This window comes from Odocoileus virginianus, chromosome 21 (genome assembly GCF_023699985.2).
Source record: "Odocoileus virginianus isolate 20LAN1187 ecotype Illinois chromosome 21, Ovbor_1.2, whole genome shotgun sequence".
NCBI classification, from domain to species: Eukaryota; Metazoa; Chordata; class Mammalia; order Artiodactyla; family Cervidae; genus Odocoileus; species Odocoileus virginianus.
Window position 1 is genome coordinate 41241020 of NC_069694.1, and position 12227 is coordinate 41253246.

General features: G+C 41.7%; 1 protein-coding gene across 1 annotated transcript in view; it reads right to left on the reverse strand.

Annotated features, from left to right (window-relative positions):
• Window positions 1-12227, reverse strand: part of MANBA (mannosidase beta) — a 125436-nt gene extending 113209 nt beyond the window's left edge. The window contains exons 1-2 of the mRNA XM_020901948.2: window positions 11954-12227; window positions 1504-1598 (exon numbers count right to left, since the gene is read on the reverse strand). Coding sequence (XP_020757607.2) covers window positions 1504-1598; window positions 11954-12130 — 272 coding nt within the window. The 5' untranslated portion in view covers window positions 12131-12227. The remainder of the gene's footprint in view (window positions 1-1503; window positions 1599-11953) is intronic.

Sequence of the window (12227 nt, forward strand, 5' to 3'; positions counted from 1 at the left end):
TCCAGGAAGATCCCACATGCCTCGGGGCAACTAAGCCCATGTACCACAACTGCTGAAGCCCAGGGCCTGTGATCCGCAACAAGAGAAGCCTGCGCATCACAACTAGACAGTAACTTCCACAGCAATAACCAAAGCCTGAGCACAGCAACAGAGACCCAGAGCAGCAGAAAAATAAAATAGATAAGCATTTGGAAGAGATGAATCTAATGTTTCTACATACAGAAGACTAGAGAATAAAAAGATAAAGCAAGAAATCTTAGTAGGTAGCACAGGCCTAATGCCAGGCATTAAGGCCTAGGCAAAGGTATAAAGGCCAGGTATAAAGGCCTAGGCAAAGGTGAAAACTTAGAAATGAGGAGGCAGGGGCTGAATCAAGAGAAATGACAGGCAAAAATTAACAGAACTCAGAAACAGGCCAAATACAGGAAGATGAAGAAAAGATATGATAAGCCAAAAACTCCCTGGGCATGGGAGATTGGGAAGATGATATTATCTCAAGAGAAACAGTGAGGTGGTTGGAATCTAATGCACGCTTTAAGTCGGACAGTCAATTGGTTAACTAAATGTTGAGTTCAAGATGAAAGAGGACTCCCTATTGGAGATATTTTAAGTATCAGCTGGAAATAAGAGTCTGGAACACTGTAACTCCATGATATTGAGCACTATTTTCTGGCTTTATTTCTTCTTTAAGAAGCTAGTGATTAATTACCGCCCGCCCCCCAAAAAAGGTCATATTAAAAGGACAGAGGGTTTTTTTTTTAATTTAGCAATAATGGTGGTTAGATATTAATATAATTAGGTTGAAGCTTCCAAGGTGGCCCAGTGGTAAAGAATCTGCCTGCCAATGCAGGAGACACAGGTTCAGTCCTTAGGTCGGGAAGATCCCCTGGAGTAGGAAATAGCAACTCATTCTAGTATTCTTGCCTGGAAAATTCCATGGTCAGAGGAGACTGGCAGGATACAGTCCATGGGGGTGCAAAGAGTTGGGCAAGACTAAGCAACTCAGCACACACACACATAATTGGGTTACATTCTGCTACATAGGACATTACTGAAAACTATACCATGCCTTTCCTCATGTCCTCATGATATAATATAAGGCCAACACCATAGTTTCTGTGGCTGGTTAACACTATATCAAACAAATGATGTATCTCTAAGCCTATTTGACAACATTGTAAATATATATACTTTATGGATTACTGGGAGAGCAGGGAAAAGAAAAGGAAGATAATAGAACTAATCTAGGTGATGCCATTATAACCACTGGGAAAAAATGACTGAATAAAAAATAATTCTGTGACTGATGATCAGCAGCACAATCCTCATATACAAATCAAAATATAAATCATATTTTCACTTTTATAGTTCAGGCTTTAGTATGACAATGTAACCTAAACAAACAAAAGATTACTGCAAACAGAAAAAGAAGTTCAAATAATAATTATTATTATTATGAATAAACAGACATAGATATAAATATAGATATACACACATATGTACCTCATATCAAAGCGGAGTTTAAATTTCTTGGTATAGGTCCAGTTATCCAAGGCGATCCATCTGTAGTCAAGGTTATTAAATCTGTAGTAAGGATCCTGTTGATAAAAAATACAGTAGGTGATTAAATATGCAAAAATAATTAATGAAATAAACTAGTAATGATAGTTATTTATTACCTAAAAATCAATGAACGATTGGCCTAGGAATGCAAGCATTTCATATGCTAGCCCATCCCATCCTCAAGGCTAAAGCTCCGTCTGTTTAAGATAGCATTACCTTTCAAACAAAGTTGCCAGGGCATTAATATCCTAAAAATACTAAAAATATTTTTAAATGTAAAAGTCTAACAAAGTACCCAAAATGAAAGCATGCTGAGATACAACTATATTACAGTTTCATGAGGAGTTCCCTGTTGGCTCAGATGGCAAAGAATCTCCCTGCAGTGCCAGAGACCTGAGTTCAATCCCTGGGTCAGGAAGATCCCCTGAAGTAGAGCAAGGCAACACACCCCAGTACTCTTACCTGGAGAATCCCATGGAGGAGGAGTCTGGTGGGCTATAGTCCGTGGGGTTGCCAAGAGTCAGACATGACTAAGCAACCAGCACACACAAAGTTTCATTATCAAAGAAATATGTGGAGACGTGGAAATGAAGACTGGGTTCTCCACATATGTGGAGATGAAGATTGCGTTCCCCTGTTAAAACCAAACACAGAACCTGCAAGGTCACAGCAGAGAATGACCGGCAGCACTTTCAATGGCGGGACGCCATCAGGCACTCTCTGCCCTCTGGTTCTCACTCTGCATCTTGCTGCCACTGTCCCAGCCGGCTTCCCCCGGGGAATGCTTCTTCTCTGTCGCCCAAAGATCAGCCAAACTCCCCACTCCTTGGATTTACTCTGCATTTACAGAGCTATTTTTCACTCAGCTTTACTGTGTGTGCGTGCATGCTAAGTCGCTTCAGTCATGTCTGACTCTTTGCAACCCTACGGACTGTAGCCCACCAGGCTCCTCTGTCCATGAGATTCTCCAGGCAAGAACACTGGAGTGGGCTGCCATGCCCTCCTCCAGGGGATCTTCCCAACCCAGGGATTGAACCCATGTCTCTTACCTCTTACGTCTCCTGAATTGGCAGGTGGGTTCTTCACCATTAGCACCACCTGGGGAGCCCTCAGATTCACTATGCTATGCTGTGCTCAGCTGGTCAGTAGTATCCAACTCTTTGTGACCCCATGTACTGTAGCCTATCAGGCTCCTCTGTCCATGGGGATTCCCCAGGCAAGAATACTGAAGTGGGCTGCCATGCCCTCCTCCAGGGGATCATCCCAACGCAGGGGTTGAACCCAGGTGTCCCGCATTGCAGGAGGATTCTTTACCAGCTGAGCCAGCAGGGAAGCCCAAGAATACTGGAGTGGGTAACCTATCCCTTCTCCAGGGGAACTTCCCAACCCAGGACTCAAATTGGAGTCTCCAGCACTGCAGACGGATTCTTTCCCATCTGAGCCATCAGGGAAACCCTTAGTTTACTAAGTGAGCACAGAAAGTATCTCTCCAGAGAACATGCAGGCAGCACAGACACTGTCAAACTTACAGACTTCATGTTTCCTGTACTAGCCTAGACCAGGTCTGCAAACTACAACCCACAGGCCTAATGCAGCTCACTATCTGTTTTTGGGCGGCCAGTGAACTAAAAACAGACATGCATCAGTCAAGTTTTACAGGAGCACAGACAGGTCCATTCCTTTGTAAATTATATACAGCAGTTTTCACACTATAATATCAGAGCTGAGTAGACATGACAGAGACCTAATGACCCATGATGCCTAAAACAGCATTAATAACATCTGGCCCTTCATCAGCCTCTGCCTTCGATGACTGGCCTGCTGGGTGTTCACAAATGCTATTCTCTCTGAGGGTCCAGCCCCAATTCCTCCTGTCCATAATACTTACATCTTTCTTCCCCTTCTCATTTTCTACCCTTTAGCTTCCTGATGAGGGCTCCCAGGCAGGAGGCAGAATGGTACAAGAAGCTTGTCAGTTCATCTGTCTGTGAACACCACCACAGCTACACGGAGGGACATCGTGCAGGCTAAGAGGGCCTCTCGCCTCTGACTGGGCCAGGGCCAAGGGCGATTTCCTTAGGAACTGAAACTCCAAGTTGAGAGGGAAAAGCCAGCTTTATCTACGTTCCACAGAGGTAAGGGCTGACCATTGACAACAGCCAGTTGGGCACCTGCCCAGGACACAAAATGTAAGAGGCACTATAACATCACTGGGTGTGTATCAAAATGGAAAGAAAACGTGTCAACCAGAAACTGCTCCTGATTGGAAGAAACATTTTGGTATCACAGGGGCGATCAGCAGTTGACCAGATTTAACAACAACCAATAATCACCAAACTGACTTTTAAGGTCTGGTTAACCTGTGAGCTTTTTGTTCTGCTAAATGCAGTGCACCAGACCCAGCCCACTTGCTTCCTTTTCTTCTCTTTGCCCACACACGGCGCCCAGCACACTCCACCGAACTAATGTGAAGTAAATAGTTAAGGACACAGGTTTGAAGAGGCACCTAATTATAAGCCTGCCCATGTGTCTCCATCCTGCCCTATTTATAACTCTACACTGTGGACTTAATCCAATACAGTTAAAAATATCAGAAGGAAGGTGTGAAGGCCAACGTAGTTGCAACACTTCAACCTGCTAAGGTTCAACCTGCTAACATCCTCAGGGATGGCTGATGGGGCACAAGACTGCTTCCTATCTCCCAGATCCTTGAAGGAAGTGGCATGTTGAGCTCCAGCAGGTAATCGTCTCAGACAAATTTTTTCTAGACAAGGAGAATTTAGATGTTAAATATTTCCTATTTCTTGAAAGAAGCAAATCTGGAAAGGCTACAGACCCAGTTCAGTTCAGTTCAGTTCAGTCACTCAGTTGTGTCCAACTCTTTGCAAGCCCATGAACCGCAGCACAGCCAGGCCTCCCTGTCCATCACCAACTCCTGGAGTTCACCCAAACCCATGTCCATTGAGTTGGTGATGCCATCCAACCATCTCATCCTCTGTCGTCCCCTTCTCCTCCTGCCCTCAATCTTTCCCAGCATCAGGCTCTTTTCCAATGAGTCAGCTCCTCACATCAGGTGGCCAAAGTATCGGAGTTTCAGCTTCAACATCAGTCCTTCCAATGAACACCCAGGACTGATCTCCTTTAGGATGGACTGGTTGGATCATCTTGCAGTCCAAGGGACTCTCAAGAGTCTTCTCCAACACCACAGTTCAAAAGCATCAATTCTTCAGCGCTCAGCTTTCTTCACAGTCCAACTCTCACATCCATACATGACCACTGGAAAAACCATAGCCTTGACTAGACGGACCTTTGTTGGCAAAGTAATGTCTCTGCTTTTTAATATGCTATCTAGGTTGATCATAACTTTCCTTCCAAGGAGTAAGCGTCTTTTAATTTTATGGCTGCAAATCACTGTCTGCAGTGATTTTGGAGCCCAAAAAAATAAAGTCAGCCACTGTTTCCACTGTTTCCCCATCTATTTGCCATGAAGTGATGGGACCAGATGCCATGATCTTAGTTTTCTGAATGTTGAGCTTTAAGCCAACTTTTTCACTCTTGTCTTTCACTTTCATCAAGAGGCTCTTTAGTTCTTCTTCACTCTCTGCCTTAAGGGTGGTATTATCTGCATATCTGAGGTTATTGATATTTCTCCCGGCAATCTTGATTCCAGCTTGTGCTTCCTCCAGACCAGCATTTCTCATGATGTACTCTGCATATAAGTTAAATAAGCAGGGTGACAATATACAGCCTTGACGTACTCCTTTACCTATTTGGAACCAGTCTGTTATTCCATGTCCAGTTCTAACTGTTGCTTCCTGACCTGCATACAGATTTCTCAAGAGGCAGGTCAGGTGATCTGGTAGTCCCATCTCTTTAAGAATTTTCCAAACTTTACTGTGATCCACACAGTCAAAGACTTTGGCATAGTCAATAAAGCAGAAATAGATGTTGTTCTGGAACTCTCTTGCTTTCTCGATGATCCAGCGGATGTTGGCAATTTGATCTCTGGTTCCTCTGCCTTTTCTAAAAGCAGCTTGAACATCTGGAAGTTCACGGTTCACATATTGCTGAAGACTGGCTTGGAGGATTTTAACCATTACTTTACTAGCGAGTGAGATGAGTGCAATTGTGCGGTAGTTTGAGCATTCTTTGGCATTGCCTTTGTTTGGGATTGAAATGAAAACTGACCTTTTCCAGTCCTGTGGCCACTGCTGAGTTTTCCAAATTTGCTGACATACTGAATGCAGCACTTTCACAGCATCATCTTTCAGGATTTGAAATAGCTCAACTGGAATTCTATCACCTCCACTAGCTTTGTTCATAGTAATGCTTTCTAAGGCCCACTTGACTTCATATTCCAAGATGTCTGGCTCTAGGTGAGTGATCACACCATCGTGATTATCTGGGTCAGGAAGATCTTTTTTGTACAGTTCTTCTGTGTATTCTTGCCACCTCTTCTTAATATCTTCTGCTTCTGTTAGGTCCCTACCATTTCTGTCCTTTATTGTGCCCATCTTTGCATGAAATGTTTCCTTGGTAGCTCTAATTTTCTTGAAGAGATCTCTAGTCTTTCCCATTCTATTGTTTTCCTCTATTTCTTTGCATTGATCGCTGAGGAAGGCTTTCTTATCTCTCCTTGCTATTCTTTGGAACTCTTCAGTCAAATGGGAATATCTTTCCTTTTCTCCTTTGCTTTTCGCTTCCCTTCTTTCCACTTCCCTTCTTTTCACAGCTATTTGCAAGGCCTCCTCAGACAGCCATTTTGCTTTTTTGCATTTCTTTTTCTTGGGGATGGTCTTGATTCCTGTCTCCGGTACAATGTCATGAACCTCCGTCCATAGTTCATCAGGCCCTCTGGCTACAGATTATATGATGACAATTATATGATATTCTGGAAAAGGAAAGATATGGAGACACTAAAAGCATCAGTGGATACCGGAAATAAAGGAGGAGAGAAGGATGAACAGGTAGAGAACAGAGGATCTTTAGGGCAGTGAAACTATTCTGAGTGATACTATGACGGTGGGTACATATCACTATATATTTGTCAAAATCCATAGATTGAATGGTAATATAAACTATGGACTTCCAGGAATAACAATGTGTCACTTTAAGGCTCACTGGCGGAAACAAATGTGCCACTCTGACAGGAGGTGTTGGTAGTAGGGCAGCTGCGCCTGTGTAGGGGACATATGGGAACTGTCGGTATTTTCCAGTCAATTTTGCAGAGAACCTAAAATTGCTCCCCCAAAATAAATAAATAAATAAAACCTATTAAAAAACTGCTCTAAGGGCAGTTTTTAAAACTGCTCTCTAAAATAAAAGTTGTGGAGGCTCACATTACATTTATAATAAATATTGCATATGCTAAGCTACCAACTTAATTTGGTTCCAGAGTGGTCCGATCTCCTCTGCTCATATTAAAATCGTGAGTCTTGTTTAAAGCAAACAGCAGCTCACCATTACCTCTGATGAGTAAGGATCCATGAAAGTAACTGAGTTGTTAAAACAAAGCCTTGAATCCTAAAGACAGTCAAAGTATCACTTGTTGATCATTTACTTTATATTAGCCTCCAAGACAGTCACTCATTTACTCTTATCCTCATAACAAAGATGTGCAGTAAATACCATTTTATAGTGGAAGAAACTAAAGCTCCAAAGGGTGAAGTGTCTTCCCCGAGGTCCCATGACAAAGCAGAAGTACATCCAGGGATGAAATAAACTTAGCCCAACACCAAAGTCTGCATTTTTTCAACTGAACTACAGGGCCTCATTCCCGATTTACCTACACTTTTATACATCTGGCACCAATCACTGTATCTGGTACCTACCATTTTTGGTAGTGTTTGTGTATTTACAATGTATTTTCAATACGTGCTTGTGCTCAGTTGCTGAGTCGTGTACAACTCTTCACAATCAATATATTTTCTTCTATTTTTAAGAGTAGATTTGAGTAGGAAAATCTTCATAATGGAGTCTATGCAGTTATTAAAATTTTTTGAAGATCTATATTTATAGACATTTATAGATACAAAGAGATGTTCATCATATATTTTAAATGAAGTAGCTTACAAAACCATCTCAGGGATTGACTTCATAGTTTATATTTCTCTGCACCATTCTTGTACAATAAGTATTGAACATTTACTATTCTTTTTAAAAGAATTTTAAAAGAGAGAATAAGAAAATTGTATCAATATATGAGATCTTTGTGCATGATAAAAGTAACATTTTATTAGTGGACAAAAGAGAAATTGTTCAAATCATGGGATATAAAAAATTGCTTAATTATTTGAAAAAACTCAAATGGATCAAAATTTTAAATACAAAAACACAAAGAGGAAACATAAAAATACTAAAAGGAGAAAATACAGTTAAATATTTATTTAATTAGGAGAGAGAAGATTACTTACAAAGCATAATACCAAGACAGAAACAATCATAGAAGAAAAAAGTTTGTAAGATTTCAACACATAAAACTTTAAAACATCTATATAATAAACTATATCATTAATATATGGAAAAATTTGAAAATATATAAAAAGAAATCTAACAAATCTATATTTTAGAAGACAGTCAATAGAAAAATAGATTAAAAATAGGAATAAGTAATCCTGACTCACAAATAACGTAAACATATAAAAATTGTTAACATCACTAGAAAGCAAATTATTTCTATTTTTGTTTTTTAAAATAATATTCAAATCTAGCACTTAAAATAAGCACTCTAATAAAGTCACAACAGGAGTGTAAAACTGGTACAAGTTTTATGGAGAACAACTTAGATGTATACAGTAAAAGAAAAAAATGCATATTCTTTTGAATCAGCAATTATACTTCTAAAAATTTGTCTAAGAAAATAAGAATGTATGCTAACTAAAATTTAGCTAAAATATTTCCCCATCATTACAGAATAAAATCCAAAGTTTTTCTCAATGGCATAGGAGTCCTGCATGATCTACTCTAGAGGCCTGCTTTGAACTTATCCACCTGCCCTGAAGTCACAGGGTTGCAGCCACACTAGCTGGTTGGCTATTTCTGGAGCTCACCAAGTTCCTGCCTCAGGGCCTCTCCTCTCCTCACTGCCATCTTTTCTTCCTTTTTTGCTGGAAGTGCACTTTGGTTTAAAACTGATCTCCTCAGAAGATCTTTATCAAAATGGCTATTTTTAACCACTTTTTAAAAAACAGAATCTTTTCTAACCAGCCTTCATTTTCTCTTCCTTTAACCTGCTTTATTTTTTTTTTTTCAGTGTACCAGCTGTCACTATATTATCTATTAATATCTGTTTATTATTTATCTCCCCCACTAGAATGTCTATTGGGACAAAAACTGTTTTCTTCACCACTTGATTCTGAGAGTCAACTCCTGGGTAGGTTGATAAGAAGTCCAGGGTCCCCAAGGAGGAGAAAGGGGTCCAGAGTGCTAGGGAAGAAAAAAGGGGTCTGGGGCTCTCAAGGAGAAAAAGACAAATTTATTTTCTACATTGCTTTGTTTTAGTCAGTATAACAATGTATCTTGCTAGAGGACATATTTCTCCTTAACAAGAAGGTTTTCTGACTAACCTTGTTATCTCAAGACTTCTGTTGTGGGAGTGGGTCTGGTAAAACCTTTCTGTTGTTAGTTTCATCTTGTTAATTTAAGATATGTATTGTGGGAGTGAGTGGTCTAGGGCTCTCTAGGAGAAGATAGGGGTCTGGAGTTCTCAAGGAGGAGAAAACGACAAACATTTTTTTTTCTTTAAGCCCAGAACTGATGATTGAACAACAAAACAATTCATCTTGTTCAAGGATATGTTTTCTCTTAAACTCTGTACCAATGATTACATGACAACCATGCATCCTGCTTGAGGACTCTTTCTCCTTGAGAACCTGCTGACTAATCCTGTCATCTTAAAAATGTATATTGTGGGAGTGGGTCTGGTAAGATCTTTCTATTAGTTCTAATCCTGTTATCTTAGAATGTATATTGTAGGAGTGGGTCTACAACCTTGAGACATTCTTTTGATTTCCTGTAATGACCAAGTGAAAAAAGTATATAACTCCCTTTCTAAGACTAGCAGAGGGCACTCTCGGTCCCCTTCTGATGTCTATGTCAGAAGCTTTTTCTGTCCCTTTTTCACATCAATAAAACTCTGCTACACAAAAGCTCTTGAGTGATCAAGCCTGGTCCCTGGTCCGAAGCTAAATCTTCTTCGGAGATCATGAATCAGTGGTTCACCATAAGCTATCAATTCCAAGCACCTAGAATAATGCTTGGAGGTACCAAATAAATATTTATGAGATAATTAGGTGAATGACTTCAAGGAGATATATTTCAAGTTCTCATGTAACCACCATATTTAGACCAGGGTCTGCTCTAAGCTATAGAATATTTCCTGAGGTCAACACCAAAAATGGATGTTATAATAAAGCAGGTGGAATAACAACATCATATTACTCAACATGATACCTGATGTAGGTTATTATCAATAGTCCTAGAGTTCCCCAATCGCCAAAAGCTCCCCATCTCTCATCTCACTATCATTTAAGACCTACATGTACCTTGTTGTTGTTTAGTCACTTCGTTGTGTCTCACTCCTTTGCCACCTGGAGGATTGCAGCTCACCAGGCTCCTCTGTCCATGGGATCCTCCAGGCAAGAAAACTGCAGTGGGTAGCCATTTCCTTCTCCAGAGGAATCTTTCCAACCCAATGTCTCCTGCACTGTGAATGGATTCTTTACCACTGAACCATCAGGGAAGCCCACATCTACCTTATTGAAACTTAAAGTTTTCCTAAGAATTTATTAACAGATCTAACAGACATTGTAAATTGTTCCCATGAGGAAAAGTCAGTTATCTCAGTCTATGAGCACATCATTCACTTTAACAAGTAACAAAACATTTCTTGGTATGCAGCCCTGTAACACAGAACGGTATTCTGATTTACTACAGCCACTAGTGATTTCCCATTGCCTTAATTTAATCAGGAAAATGAGGCAGGAGAGACACTGCAATATAAACACAAGCATCCTCAAAGTATGGGTTAGTGAAGCCTTAGGGTACCAAGGTCCATGTCATAAGCTGTTTGTTAACTAAACATAGTTTAAATACTTAAGTTTGAGAATGACTTACTTAAAAAAATAAAGAGGACCATGGTCAGTGTCATTTACATTTGTTTCTTTTCTGATACACATTCTTGAAAAAGAGCTAATGATACCAGATCAGAAATCTGCATAACAGTCAATTGTCCAGTCATTTAAGTAAACTTTGAATTATATTCCTGACAGTCAACTCCAGTGCTTTAAAAAACACTTGATTTTTCAAACCACCAGGAGAAGTGTCACACAATACAGAAGGCTATGAAGTCAGGCCAGGCTGATTTAGAATTCCATTTATGTCACTCTAAGTTGCTGTGTGATCTTGGGTACATTCTCTAACTTCTCTGGGCTCCATAATTCATATCATCCATAAAATGCAGAGAAGAAGACTTACTCTTTAGAGTGGCAGAAACGGAATTCTATACCAGCCTGGCCTGACTTTGTAGCCTCCTATACTGTGTGACACTCACCCTGGAGTGTTTAGGAGGATCAGGACAATGCGTGCCAACCACTTATCAAGTACATCTTGTCCCAAGCAAAGCCATTAAAGATGTGCAGCGGATGGAAGGAAAAAACAGTGGGAAGTGGCAGTCTGTTTGCAAACCTCTACCCACAGGCAGCCAAACAGGAAAACGTCCTCCATAAGAAGTCTAGAAACTGAAGCATCTATTGGGACACACACACCACATCACATGCACTGCAAGGAAACAGCATCTTTCTTCATATCCCACCAACCAGCCTTAACAATTATTTAGCCTTTACACTAACACGGACAATCCCAACCTTACACGTGCGGGTCTCATTCTCAGCCTATGTGCTGCTGTATCAATTCCACATCTGACCCTAAAAGCCAAAATGAAAAACTAAGGCATCACTGAATATAGTTAACACTTGGCAAAACACTATCGTCCCCTGCAGTGTTCGGGTAGTTGGAACACTCAACCCCCGCCTCAGGCTCCGTCAGTGACATGTCCTTTCTAACGCGCGCTTCAGCGGAGAACCATGGCAATGACATTGCCAGAATAACTGCCCGAAGCTCCGCTTTCCTGAGTTACTGCGGCCCCAGTGAGGGGGAGGGGCTCAGTCTCCATCTAGCCCGGACCCCAGCGGTGCTTTTCGCCAAGAGTAGACACATTGCCTCACCACCCTCCCCCCACGCCCAACCCCTTGCAGACCACAAGAAGCAAAGCGGAAGTGCCAAACCCAGGAGAACACCGCCGGGCTCGGGGGCGGCCAGGCTGTTCCTGGGCCCCTCTCACCGCGCGAGGGACCTGGGCGCAGGTTCCTGGCGGAGCGGCCGCACACAGTACCTTGATGATCCTCTGGTGGAACAAGGCGCTGTGCACACAACCGGGAACCGCCGCGGGCAGCTGCAGCGAACCGTTCCCGCTGTGGATCTTCCAGTTTCCCCGCAAGCTGATGCTGACCACCTCGGTAGCGAAGCCCGCCCCGCACGGCGCAAGCAGCAGGAGCAGGCGGAGGAGCATGGTGTTGGCGGGTACCCGATACACGCACAGAGCAAGAACCCGAGGGATGCGGGGGACAGCGGAAGCCACGCACAGCCAGAGCTCTAGCTGACCCCGC